This window comes from Artibeus jamaicensis, unplaced genomic scaffold (assembly GCF_021234435.1).
Source record: "Artibeus jamaicensis isolate MK-2021 breed Jamaican fruit bat unplaced genomic scaffold, CSHL_Jam_final contig_3230, whole genome shotgun sequence".
NCBI classification, from domain to species: Eukaryota; Metazoa; Chordata; class Mammalia; order Chiroptera; family Phyllostomidae; genus Artibeus; species Artibeus jamaicensis.
The window spans coordinates 2,954,082-2,967,758 of NW_026521764.1; the positions used below are offsets into that span (position 1 = coordinate 2,954,082).

The 13,677-nt window shown below is 48.0% G+C and overlaps 2 protein-coding genes across 3 annotated transcripts in view; one reads left to right on the top strand and one right to left on the bottom strand.

Moving 5' to 3' along the window:
* The window catches only part of PALS2 (protein associated with LIN7 2, MAGUK p55 family member), a 108,476-nt gene extending 105,953 nt beyond the window's left edge, over nucleotides 1–2,523 (top strand). The window contains exons 14-15 of the transcript XR_008391254.1: nucleotides 739–890; nucleotides 2,345–2,523. The gene's annotated coding sequence lies outside the window, so the exon portion shown is untranslated. The remainder of the gene's footprint in view (nucleotides 1–738; nucleotides 891–2,344) is intronic.
* Nucleotides 394–13,677, bottom strand: part of GSDME (gasdermin E) — a 52,315-nt gene continuing 39,031 nt past the window's right edge. The window contains exons 6-10 of one of the 2 annotated variants that reach the window (XM_053663614.1): nucleotides 12,192–12,353; nucleotides 10,064–10,191; nucleotides 8,145–8,340; nucleotides 3,796–3,869; nucleotides 394–627 (exon numbers count right to left, since the gene is read on the bottom strand). In XM_053663614.1, the coding sequence (XP_053519589.1) occupies nucleotides 394–627; nucleotides 3,796–3,869; nucleotides 8,145–8,340; nucleotides 10,064–10,191; nucleotides 12,192–12,353 (794 nt within the window). The remainder of the gene's footprint in view (nucleotides 628–3,795; nucleotides 3,870–8,144; nucleotides 8,341–10,063; nucleotides 10,192–12,191; nucleotides 12,354–13,677) is intronic. The other variant, XM_053663615.1, reaches the window with a different exon arrangement.

A 13,677-nucleotide genomic window follows, 5' to 3' on the forward strand; every position in this document is an offset into this window, starting at 1 on the left:
AGACCCATCTGTTTTTGTGTAACAGGAAGAAAGTAGGAAATATTAAGTGATGGATGGACCCATTTTTCTCCAGAGAAAAGAGTCCAAGTGTATGCTGGTGTAGGGCTGCGAGCCCCCTCCCAGACCTCCAGGGGCCGGAGTTGAACGTGCACGCTGGGTCACCAGCACCGGAGGCCCTCTTCTGAAAAACAAACGTTTACAGAGCATCTGGTGGCTGAGCTTGTGGCGGCTCATCCTGCACAGGCACCACTTCTTAAACTCTTTTGTAAATTCATTTACTTGATCAACACTTAACATGGCTCTGACCTAAGTCCCAAAGTAGTAGTAGCTCAGCGATGCTGAAAAGTGCCCTTGACTGATGACATGTACTCGTGATTCACGTGTGATGTGACGTCATTGACGTGCTCTGCCTAAAGCATGGAGCCCACTCAGGCTTATATAAAGAATGAGTGGGGAAATGTTAGGGACTTGGCAGGTGACGGCTTTTACAGAGGACTGTCGTCTCTCCAGGGTAACGTTGGCTGTGGCAAGCAGGCGCTGCACGATCCCAAACTGTTCTGTGTCTCTCAGAGGGGCCAGGGCTGTGTCTCCAAGATCAGGGTCTCCACCGGTGGACAGTGCGTGGAGCTGAAATGGCACATTTTAAACTTTCACTCAGATGTGTTAGAGAAAATCTGCATTGTTGGCTAATAACACACTTCTAGCTAATTATGAAAAAATATTTTTTCCATTTCCCAGATGAAGCAGGAAAACTTTAAGCTGTAACAAGATATATTTGTCCCAGACCAGAACCTCAAGCCTGGTTTTTCCAGTTTGCCTGGAGCCCTGTCTACATCCCTACTCTCTGAACTACCTGCTAAGAGATGCACTGATGCCAGCAGATTAGAAAGGTCAGAATTTAACTTGCTCATACACACAATGTGTACGGCTTATTTGATTTTTTTAATGACGATTTGAGAGTATTTGCACAAACTCCTCAAAGGGAAGTAAACTGCCATAGTTTATTGTATGCCACCTGCCTCAAGAACCTTTGCCCTTGTCCTTCTCCCTGGAGACTCCTCCCTCTGGAGTTCCGCGTAGACTTTTCCTGCCCGCGTCTCAGCCATCAGTTGAACTTCCCCATCGGAAGGGCCTCGCCTCGCCCCACCCCAGCCACTGCCGTGTTGTTGTATTGCCTTCATATGCTTGCTTTATCTGAGTTATTTTCTTGACAGTCACTGTTTAGTCTGTTCACTAAGACCTAAGCGACCCGGGACAGCGGGGACGTGACCTGTCATGCTCACCATTTGCCCTGCCTCGACCCAGACACTCGCTCTGTTGGATGAATGAATTTTAGTCCTTCAGTGAGGCTGCTGCCCAAACTGCAACCACCAAAACCATTTGAAATTTGGCTCTTTGGGGTCTTGGTCGGTACCTGTGGCACTTTATTGTTTAATCTTCAGTAATTATAAATTTGCCAGTAAATTTGACTTTTAAACAGGTATTTAGAATCAGATCAGATTAGGAATGTAGAGAGTAAAATTTAAAATTAAAAATGAAGCCTATACAGTATGCATGATTTTTAACTAGATCTGAAGGAGATCGGAAAGATTCCTGAAGAGTTCTGAGAGCAGTGGTGACCGTACTGGGAGTAACAAGCAGCCTGCCCCTTGGCTGAGGGGCAGCACTCATTTGAATACAAAAGTACTTGGGGGGCTATTATTAAAATCAGCCTTCCAAGTCTACACCATGTAGATGCACCACATACAACTCACACAGTGTCACCACAGGCTTAGCGTTACCGCTTGGCCCAGACAGTAAACTATCGATTATGCTTTAGAGCGTGTATAGGTCTGCTATGTAAGCACCACATCCTGCAGTTTAAGAATGGGCCCCCCCGGCACAGGCCAAAGGCAGCCAAGCAGCTCGGGGGGAGAAGTGCTGAGCTGCATCCAGCTTCCTGCTCTGAGCATCTGCCAACCCTGAGTGCCCAGAGGCACTTCTAGGTATAAAAGAGATTACAGCCACCCAGAGGGTGGCGGGGTGAGATTAACATTGTCTGCTGATTCTAACTCTCCTTTTACCAGTTTGGCAAATGTGTTCATGTGCCCAACACTGTTCTCCCGAAAGGCCTTCGAAAGCCTCTCAAGGTTACTCTGGCCACCAGATAAGGTAAGACAGAAGTGCCGGTAAATTGCTATACCCTGTTCTAAGTAAGTCCCCGTAAGATACACATGATACCGAATTCCTTCAGGAGGCAGGAATCTGGCCATCTTGAGAATTGTTGCAATATCTAGGGGAGATTATATAAAGATCCTCAGGAAGGTCTTTAAAGAAAAATTCTTTCTTTGTCTGTGTTGAGCAGCCCAGGAAGACAAACAAAGGACTCTGTGGGTGGGAAGTTCTGTGCCAAAGTAGAATACCAGCCATTCTGGAACTCGGCGTGTGTCCTAAGGGCTCTTTTTAAAACACCAGTGAACAGACTTGGAAACAACACAAAGATTAAATCCTTGAGCTGATGTGCAAGGAAGATGACAACTAAGTGTAAGTTTACTGGGAGAGGGAGTTAAGTAGTGTGGCAAGGTATTTAAGTAAATACCTTGGTGGTATTTTCATTCTGTATATACTTCCTGAATCCAGTTGGTGACTTTGTAAATACTTGGTAAGGACCGATTTGGGAAATGCTAAGCACCAGTTGTTGTGAAACAGCTGGGTTGCCAAAGCAGAGCTACTGTGATGTATGGAAACATATTGTTTCCATAACCAAACTACACCGGCAGCTTTTACCCCCAGCTGGCCACAGTACCCACATGCTGCTGCATGTTTCCAAATAGTTCATTTTTTGTGGTCAAAGTATAAGAATCCACATTCCCCTGGGCGGGTAGAATCTGCTTTGGGTTACGAATGACGTCTATACTGCTCCTTGGAATGAGGCCTTGCTGCAGTCTTCAGATGCCTTTTCTGGGCAAAGAAGTACCAAAGGAACTGACCACAGTACTCAATCTCCCAGGGGGATGTACAGTGTTTCAGGGCCCTAGCTGGGCCATCTACCCCAATGTCTGCTTCCCAGACCTGCATGCAGAGGTGGGAGCTTTGGTCCTACAGAGCATGCTGGCCTTGGCCCTTAGTAACCACCCCTTAAAATAATCCAGGCCTGCATGCTGTGCTCCTCTGTCTTCCCCAGGCTGAGCAGCACATGCAGGGGCTACGGGAGAGGAGCTGCCCCATCAGAGTGGATTCTAGGCAGCCCACTGATGGCTCCTACTAGTGACCCGATTTGTAATTTAAAAAGGAAAGGCTTAATCTTGAGTCTTGGGGCTAAGCTCATCATTACCCAACTCTTGCTATAGCCCCGACACTTCCTGGGACCACACAGCTAATGACAGTCCCGAGAGAGAATGAAATGTCTCTCTGAGACCCAGCAGGTGCTTTGAGAACCTGCCAGGTGGATCTGGTACAGGGAGAAATAAAGCGGGTCTGGCTCCCTCACTGATGTGTTGTACCAGGGCTTGGCCAAAATTCTCTTCACAAAATGAGAAAAGTACAAGGTTAAAGTCTAAAGACAAGGTTCAGGTCCTAGCCCTGCTAGCAAGTTTTTTAAACAAATTCTTTCCCTCTGGGCCTCAGTCTTCATATGAAGTGAGGTGTGTGTAGGTAGGTATAAGAGAGTAGAGTTGATAATACCTGTTTAACTTACATTGAAGGGCTATTGTGAAAGGGAAAGCCTAGAAGTGCTTTACCAACTGTTAGGTGTCCAGCTCCTCATTATTTCCCCAGTCCTGCCCATCCCCAGGTCCCTTCTGGAAGGTTCCTTACCAAGTGACACAGCGTAGGAATAATCTGGAGTTTACAGCAGGTGCCCAGCAGAGCTGCTGCATTATCTGGCATTTCTGCAAAAGACAAAAATCAGTCACTGTCAAAAACAAACAGAAGTATCTATGGGAACAGAGCCAGCCCCTGGACGGTACTCTCCAGGCAGCTGGGCAGGAGAGTTTATGGTCAGTAATTATTGAGTGAATGAATGGTACTAAACAGGCATTTCAGAAAATAGCTGGTTATCTGGTTCCTACATCTGTGTGTTCACAGAGGATATTTCTTGACATTTAATTTGCCCGTGAGGAAGAACTGTACAGACTTGGAAAAGTAGAAAGAACTGGAAATTTGATGAAAAGAGATATGTGTAGGCCCCACTACATATCTGGGTTGTGACCTCGGATATACCTGAGACTGTTTCCTCAATTGACCATAGATATTTTTGTTTTTCTACGTCAGAGAGCTGAGTAAACTATTTGTGACCTGGGTTTAGAACCCATTAGTCATTTTAGGAGAAAAATGCAATGTGGCCTGATAAAGGGATGGCACAACACACCTCATAAACCCAGGACTGTATGGGGCCCCGGCCCACCACGAGCTTGACAAAGGCCACCAATGGCAGGGAGCTGGCACAGAGCTGTGTAACTCTGGCCCCTGTACCAGAAGTCCCGACCCTGTCGAGCCCTGGGGAAAGAAAATCCAGGTCAGTGTTATTCCAAATGGATTTTAAATACCTCCTCTCCCAGGGCAAAATAGATGCCAAAAGGGCCCTCTCACTAGAGACACAACCTTTGAACTCAAAGGCGAACAAGAGAGTCACAGGCTGAGTCACCTGGCCCAGGAGACGGACTCCATCTCCTGCACTCATTAGCAGCCTTATTTATAAACAGGGGCAAGTCACTGAGGCTGGGACCCAGCAGAAGGTGCTTGCTGCAAGGATGGTGCAGCTCTGAGGGATGATCCTGCTGGAGAACCCCCTGAAGTTGCATTTAAATGTTGTCTGTGCATTTGCCTGCAGAAAGGATCCCCAGCTTTCAACAGATTCTCAAGGAGGCCTTTATCCCAAATCAGAAAGAAGAAGATATGTAGGTGGCCCAGGAGAAAGATCATGGGGCTGGGAAGGGCAGAGACAAAGTCACCTGGGATGTGAGAAAGTCTTGGGTGGGCCACTGTCACAGTGACTTGTTCGTGCTTCCATTTCCTAACTTTTCGGGAGGCTCCTGAGTCGCAGGTAATCATCATCATCCCTTACTGGAAATACATCAGTTCTCTGTCACGCAGGTGGTTTTTCACTATTTCCGGCATGGTACAAGGCACACGGGGATGGAAGAACGGCATCTGCTTTACAGTTTACCAACTATTTTTATTGTTTGATTCTAATTGCCTTGAGGGCAAGGATGATTTTTACCTCATCACCACCTAGCAGTGCTTAAACATAGTATAAGCTTGTTCAATGTTTCTTAAATGCAAGTGATTTGATGGCTCTTCCATATTCTGACTCTGTTTTACAAATGAGACCTGGGGCATTCATGTTTAAAGTCACAAAGTGGTCCTGGAGGCAGACCACATGCCGGGGCTGAAGACATTGAAACGCACTCAACACAGGAGGTCGGCTCAATGTGGGGATATTCGCAGGTCTTGAACTCACCTCTTCATGGATGCACCAAACCGACAGCTACAGTGGAACAGTTTCCTCTGAGAAAAACCCAAAAGCTACTTGAATGAATCCTGCACATCAGGTGAACAAGAAAAAACCCACGTGGAAGCAGGTAAGAAAGCTGAGACACACTCTCACTGTAAATCCTGCCCTCACTTTGGCAACTCATAGTCGAAAGGGAGCACGCAACCCAGAGCCTCTCCTGAGGAGCAGAGGGGTTAGACCAGCTACACTGGGCACCCAGCAACAGCTAGCTCTGATCAGTTAGGCAAGAAAAACAACTAAAAAGCATCCAAATTGGTAAGGAAGAAGTAAAGCAAATAAAGAAAGTCCTAGAAACTCCACCAAAAAACTGTTAGAATTAATAAATTTAGCGAAGTCGCAGGATGCAAAATTTGTACAAAAATATGTCGTGTTTCTATATACTAATACACTATCAGAATTAAGGAAACAATACCATTTATAATCGTATCAAGAAAACTTGGAGTAAATTAATCCAAGAGGAGGAAACATCTGTACACTGAAAACTGTAAGACATTAAATGTAAAAGACAAAAGAATGGAAAGATATTCCATGCTTATGGACTGGAAGAATTACTGTTGTTCAAAATGTCCATATGACCAAAAGCATTCTACAGATTCAGTACAATCCTGAGAATAAGTAACAAAGCTGGAGGAACACACTCCCTGATTCCAAACTGTGTTACAGAACTACAGCAACCAAAAACATGGCCTTGGCCTAGAAACAGACACATGGATCAGAATAGAACACTCGTAAGTCAACACACACACACGTTTGCGTTGACCCAGGGGCCAAGAATATGATGGGGGAAAGGACAGTCTTCTCCAGTAAATGGTGCTGGGAAAACTGGACAGCTACCTTACACACAATTAACTGAAAATAGACAAAAAGTTTGAAGATAAGATCTGAAATCATAAAACTCCTCAAAGAAAACAGGCAGTAAGCTCCTTGACATCAGTCTTGGCGATTTTTTAAGATTTGATACCTTGATACCAAAAGCAAAGGCAACAAAAGGAAAAATAAACAAGTGGGACCATATCAAACTGAAAAACCTCTGCACAGCAAAGGAAACCAATGAAACAGGAAAAAGCATTGGTAAAACATACGCCTGATAATGGGTTAGTATCCAAATGATAGGAAGAACTCACACAATTCAGTAGCAAAAAACGAAGAGAGGAGAGTCAGAGAACTGTATGGTGCTTACCAGAGGGAAAAAGGGGGTGTGGGAAGTAGAAGAGGGTGCGGGGGGGACTTGATGTAGAGTGGCAAACACACGGTACAGTGTATAGATGCTGTATTACAAATCTGTATACCTGAAACCTATATAATTTTACTAACCAATGTCACCCCAGTAAATCCAATTTATTTTTTTTAAGATTTGATTTATTATTTGTTTTGAGAGGGAGAGAAACATCAATGTGTGGTTGACTCTCATGTGTCTCCTACTGAGGACCTGGCCCACAACTCAGGCATGTGCCCAGACTGGGAATCGAACCAGCGACCCTTTGGTTCACAGCCTGTGGACTGTAGCTCAGTCCACTGAGCTACACCAGCCAGGGCCCAGTAAATCCAATTAAAAAAATAGATAAAACATAAAAAAATAGAGAATATGAATAGGCATTTTTCCAAAGACACTATAGGTGGCCAAGCAGTACATAAAAAGGGACTCAACATGAATCATCCATCACCAGAAGTTCAAAACCACAAGATACCAGCATACGCCCATTAGAATGGGTCCGTCACCACAAAGACGAGATAAATGCTGGCACAGATGTGGAGGGCAGCACACGCCCGTGTGTACTGTTGGTGGGAATGTGGGATACTGCAGCCTCTTTGGAAAACAGGGAGATTCCTCAGAAAATTAAAAATACAATTACCCTATCATCAGGCAATCCCACTTCTGGGTATATATCCAAAGAAAATGAAGATACCAGCTCAAAAAGATATCTGCACCCCCACATTCACTGCAGCAGTACGCACCATAGCTAAGGGATGGAAGTAACTAAGTGTCTGTCAGTGGGCGAATGGATAAAGGAATGTGGTATACATATGCATTGGAATATTATGAAGCAGTAAAAAGGAGGAGAATTGTGTCGTTTTTGGCAACCTTTGCAAATGGCTGGACCTTGACTTTGAGGGCATTATACTAAGTGAAATGAGTCAGGGAGAGACAGGGTCCGGCTCAGCCATCACTGGTGGGCCTTGCTGCGCTGGAGAAGGTGTGGAGCTCCGAGCCCACACCCTGCTGCTTCGGGAGCTCTCCGCAGCCTGCCTGCGCCAGTGGCCACAACTCCGGGGTGGTGAGCTCACAAAGAGGAACAGGAGGAACCAGAAAGCCCCTGCCACTCAGCACTGGCAGGGCTCAAGAGTGCGTGCCAGGCTGTGTCTGGGGAGCTGCCTTCTGTGTTAGGGAGGGGTGAGCCCACAGACAGCCCTCTGGGGTGGGGACCGGGGGGGTGGTGGAAGAGAAGTACTCCCTGAAGGAGTGGCTGTGGACAGACTTCCTTCACATTCAGCTCTGGGACTTCATGACAACCATGTAAACTTCCTCAGCCCTCCACTGCCTGTCCTCCACACACTGCTGAAGGTGGGGAACCCTAGGTACCAGTCTTCCACAGTAATAAGCAAAGCAATTTCTAAGCAACAACAGGAATAAAGTTTCTTTTTTCCATACCTGCTAGTGCACTGACCAAGAAGTAGGCCGTAGCAAAGAGCTTCTGGTTGCTGACCACACCCTGTGGGCCTGGACACTCGCCCTGCATGCTGCACCCCACCAGCTGCAGGAAGGCCGTGAGGTTCTGCCTCTGGAGAGGCTTCAGCTCCCCAAGTACTGCCAGTGGGGGCGGCAGGCCGCTGACCATGTCATCACACTGCAGGGGAGGAAAATGACAGTGTGATGAAGCTGGAGGCCAGGCCGGGTCCTCTGACCCACGCACTGGGCCCCTTGCCCTTTGCCATTTCCCCAGTAAAGCAATAATGTGTTCTTTGCTTTAACCCTGCACTCTTTTCTGTGTTTTTAAATTACTAATCCACCAGCTTGGACTTCCTCACAGAGACAGTAAACCGAGTCTTGCCCAAGGACTCTTCTTTTGCAGCAAGGGGAGGAGGCATGCAGGAACCATTGGGTAGAATCTTCCAGGACAGCCCCTCTGCAGGGGCCAGGAACACGTGACTACACACACAGCTGAGGAGTGGCTTTAAACTTGGCACTCCGCCCCCTTCCCAACTGGGCCCTGGGCGGCCTCATCAGTCCACGTGGGACCTGCTGGGAGGTGGGTGGTCCTGCCAGCAAGGGTTCCCCTGGCAGCCCCGGCACCACCCATCCAGTCCTGCTCCACTGTAGCATCACGTCCAGATGCATGTGAGCGGGAGCCCACTGCCCCTGGCAGCTGACGCTCTTTCCACAGGGTGCTTGCCTGACATTTCCCTCTTGGAAGGAGACATTTGAGGAAGTAAAAGTCAGTGGGTTTTTTTTTCTAATATTTGTGTTCTCCCAAGGGCTAGCACACCCTCCCATGAGCTGTGCATCCTCCAGAACACGTGGGTGTCCTAGGCGGTTGAACTGTTTCAACAACTGCTGGTTCCATCACTGGGCTCTTTGGCACAATCCAATTTCAAGAGGGAAAAACAATGTGAATGCTTCCTGGAAGCCATAAAGCATTAAATCCAAATCTCAGAGTTCAAACTCTGCATAAAAAAAACCAAAAGACCAAAACCCAAAAAACACAAGTATAGCAGAAACCAGGTTGATAGGCTCCCCAGCCTCCCCAGGGAAGCAGGGCCGCAAGTCTGGCATGTCCCTCACCATTCCTACAACTAACGGCTGAAGAACTCAACCTCCCCGGAAAAGCCTGCTACAAAAATACACAAAGGCCTGCTGTTCCATCTGTTCTGAATACAATAGGTTGACTTGCTAGACTCTAGCACGGAGCCCCCTTGTAGTGGGTTCAACAGTGCCCCCCTCCCCAAATATGTGTCTACCCGGAACTTGAGAGTGTGACCTTACTGGAATGAGAGTTTGCAAATGTACTTAAGGATCTTGAGATGAGATCCTCCTAGGTTGAGGTCAGCCCTAAATCCACCAGAAGATCAGGGCAATCCACGTGGGGGTGTCCATTAAGGAACAGAAAAGATGACACAGAGGACAAGGCCATGGGAAGAAATATGCATCGGAGCAATGTGGCCACAAGCCAGGGGACACCAGGACTGCGGGAGTCAGGGGAGGGTGTGCTCCTCCAGCCTCTGGGGGAAGCATGGCCCTGCTGACACTTACCGGCAGACTCCTGACCTCCACAACTGAGAGAATAAATGTTCATTGTTTCAAGCCTGGGCAGTTTGTGGTCATTTGTTACAGCAGCCCTGGGGGACCGATACACACTTAGATTCCTGACATCAGCTACTGCTCTGCAGCTAGAAAACTAAGGACCTGGATGTAAGGAACAACAGAACCTTTAGGGATCAAGGGAGGCGGGAACATTTTAAATGCAATGGTATCCCCAGTTCATAGCCTTGTCTCAAGAGGTCTGGCCTGTCCACATCTTCGGGACGCCCAGGGGGAGACACTGTGCCTCCAGATGTCTCTCTCGGTCTTACCACTTGTTCCAGGACCACGAGCAACTCCTCATCAAACAGGACCACCTGAAGGACACCACTCAGCGCTGTCTGCTCCTGCTCTGGCAGCCGTCCAAAGGGATGGAAAGCCCTCTCCAGGGGCAGCGTCACTGTGAAAGCAGCAGAGCACGCCTGGCTCAGGACAGCCCTTCGTGTCTCAGAACAGGGACAGCAACTCTGGCTTTTTATAGCTCATTGTCCTCAGTTCTTTCGTAGACACTCCCAGCTGCACAGTCAGTACAGAACTCAGAAATAAAGGACACTGAGTTAAATGCCACCCTGCGTGTTTTCAATAACCCAACTACCACCAGGAAGGAGCGGGGGAGGGTGGATAGAATGAGTACAGGGAGAGGGCGGCCCCGTTTTTTGTTAGGCTTCACCTTTTTTTATGATGACGCACTAAACATTCATCAGTTTTTCTGGAAAGTCGTTGAGACTCCTTTCTATAGCAGTAATTTATCAAGGCCGATTTGCTCAGCATCGATCAGTACGTTCTCGGTGCTTCAGAACCACGCAGGTTCCAAACTGTATCATTTTTCACCCCTTCTAATACATTGTGGATTTCGTGTCCTTTAATGATGCCTGCATTTCAGAGAGGCTGCCACCCCATTTTCACGGCAAACCCAGCTCCTGCGCTTTGCCCATCCTTCCTTCCTTCACCCGTCCTGGCCCTGGAGAACAGGTTTTCAGGCCCATGCGTTTTGGGGGTTCGTATCCTCTGCAGGGTGTTGCAGCTTCTCCCTGAGAATCATCATCATAATTTTTTGTTTGTTTTAAAGATAGTCAGAAGCTTCTAGCAAATTAGGTCTAGTGGGAATCTAAAAGCTTTTGTATGTAGGGATACATACTAATACGTAAATGTACTACCTACGCTCATGGCAAATTCCAGCAAAGGGTTGTATCTCTACAACCTGTGGAGAGGAGCGTATCACATCAATGACTGACATATTCACATGCTGCCCTAGTAACAACCTGGAAACAACCAGGTCTTCATAGGAGCCTCGAAAGAAGGGCTGCCCGGGTCCCTCTAGCATCCTAGGGCACGAAGCCAGGCCAGCCCCCACCCTACTCCGGCCTCCCTGCTCTTCACCCGCCGCTCACTAGAACTGCCAGCCTATGGGGTGGACTGATGGGAACGGAAGTTACAGAAAGGCTGCAGCACAGGTCGAGGCCACAGGACCACTGCTGCTGTGGTTCTGACCCACGATGTCACCAGTGTGTAAGTGGCAGTGGAAAACTGCACCCCATTATGGATCTCAAGGAGGCAGAGGAGGGGCCTGTATGAGACTAGAAAGCCTTATGTTAAGAGCAGGCCTTTGGTACCATTCTCCCAACACTATTTTTGCTGCCAAAACAAAAGCATCTTCTGGTTTGGGACTCACTGAAGCCCCACTGGTGAGTCTCCGCCCCAACCCTCCAAGCCCCAGTGTATTCTGAGCTGCTCCTAGTTCTCTGTGCTCGGCTCTTCCATAGCTGTTCTCTCTCCTCTTCCTTGCCCATCTCTTCTTCTGTAAACTGTACTCCGGTCTCTGCCCCACCCCGCAAAAAACCTCCAACTTTTTGTAACAGCCTGCTGTGGGGAGCAGAAGGGATTGCTGCAGGCAAGTCACAGGTAGTCCCCGCCCCTTCCCCTCCCTGGTTGCTATGGCCCCACAGGCTTCAGGCCATGTGGGTAAAGAGCCTCCAAGTGACATTTTGCAAATGCTGACAAAGCCCTGTCTTGGCAATGAAGCCCGGATTATAATGAAACATGCAAAACACGGGTTTTCTCTCCTTGGTGCTGACTAGCTATTCTTAGTAGTCCACACGGCTTCTGTGGTTACAGTGAAAGAAAATGTCAGGCCCCAGGTTCTTATACTTCTTAGCTCTCAGCCCCCATCTCAAAACGTGGCACCCAAGACCAGAGGTTCCCTAAGATCCGACCAAGGGGACCCCTGAGTGGGCTAGGCCTGCCTCAGAGGCACTGTCCTCTCTGTTCTCAAATGCCTCCCTCGAAGTCACTAGAGTCACCTCACCACTTCTGAAGCCATTGCTTCTTGGGGCACAATGCTCTAAATTAGCCATTGGCTCAACATAGTCTGCCCCCCCCCCCCCCCGCCCCTGACAGTACCTTGTTTTAAAACACTCAGTGGTTCATCTGGGGCAGATGGTCCCTGCCCAGCATCCGGCATGTCCCTAAATGCAAACTCTCTGAAGGGCAGGGGTTCCAGGAAGACCAGGTCACTCCTCTCGAGCTCAAAGCCGCCGCACTTCCCTCGTAGGAGGCAGAATTCTGCAAAACAGAAGAGGTGGGTAGCACAGGACCAGCTTTCCCTTGGGCGGCTGGGCTGGGGAACGTCCACCCTCCTCCCCACAAACCCGCCTCCTGTACAAACGGTGCTGATGGGTCAAAACTCACCCACTTCCTAAAAATACAGGAGAAACGGCTCTTAACATAAGGCTCTCCTGTGTGTCCTTTTCAAACAGGCAGGAAGCAGGCTTTCAGACATTGGAAGTATTTCCTGAGCCTGGTCTGAACAAGCCAACCCGAAACGAACAACCCACCACATACAAATGGAACCGAGAGAATTGGAATTTGATCAACAGATTTGATTTGACTGAACTGATAATGTTACAGAATTACTGAAATATATTTAGATGCACAAGTGGTTATGTTATATGGTTCTCTTCTTAAAAACTCAAATTTTCTTCGTTAACAGAATACTACATTGCAAAATATTAACTTATTTCTGCAGTTATATGAATGAATCTCAAACGTGTTGAGTGAAAAATCTAAACGCAGAATATATTCTATAGGAAGCTTATGAAAAGGCAAAACTGGTCCTTTTTTTTTAAATCTTACTTTTTAGGGATACTGAAATATTTGTAGACAAAACAACAGAAAGCCTAGGATTTGCTTCGAAACAAGTGGGGTAGAGGGAGGCGGCGACATTGCTCGTTCTGGGAGCACGAAGTCCCTGGGGTTCATGACACTACAAACCCTGCTTTTGAACCCGTGTGAAATTATCCATAAGGAAAACTTTGTAAATAATGTCATGTTTCCTCATACACTTCCATATTTGAGAGCCCATCTAAGGCATCTAAACTGTATGTAAAAATGTAGCCATTCTTAGGTCCCTGCTAAGCAAAAACAATGAGCAAACTCATGAACCCGCGCTCTTTTTGTGCTTCTATTTGGTCATTTGTACACTCAAGCTCAGACCACGGAATGAAAAGGCACGTGAGCCTTCACGGGGAAGGCACGGCTCTCTGCGCACACCCGTGTTCACAGGCGTCAGGCACTGAGGTGGGGAAGTGTCCACTGACCCCCAGATGATGACTTTGCTCCCCAAGGACGCAGCCACGCATCCTGCAGACGCCCCCTGGGTGGCTCAGCCCATGGCACCAGCACCACTCCTGCCTGGGCACCAGCGCAGCCCAAGGGCACTGCCAGTTCCTTCATTCTCCTCCGAGAGGGCACTGTGCAGGGGTTGGGGGCCAGAGGCACCAAAGGTGCGCTTCAAGTGTAGGTGAGCTTCAAGTGGGGCTGGGGGAACGTGTCACCGAAGCCAGGGAGGCAGGTGCCGAGAGCACCAGCAAAGGTTGCTGGGACGGAG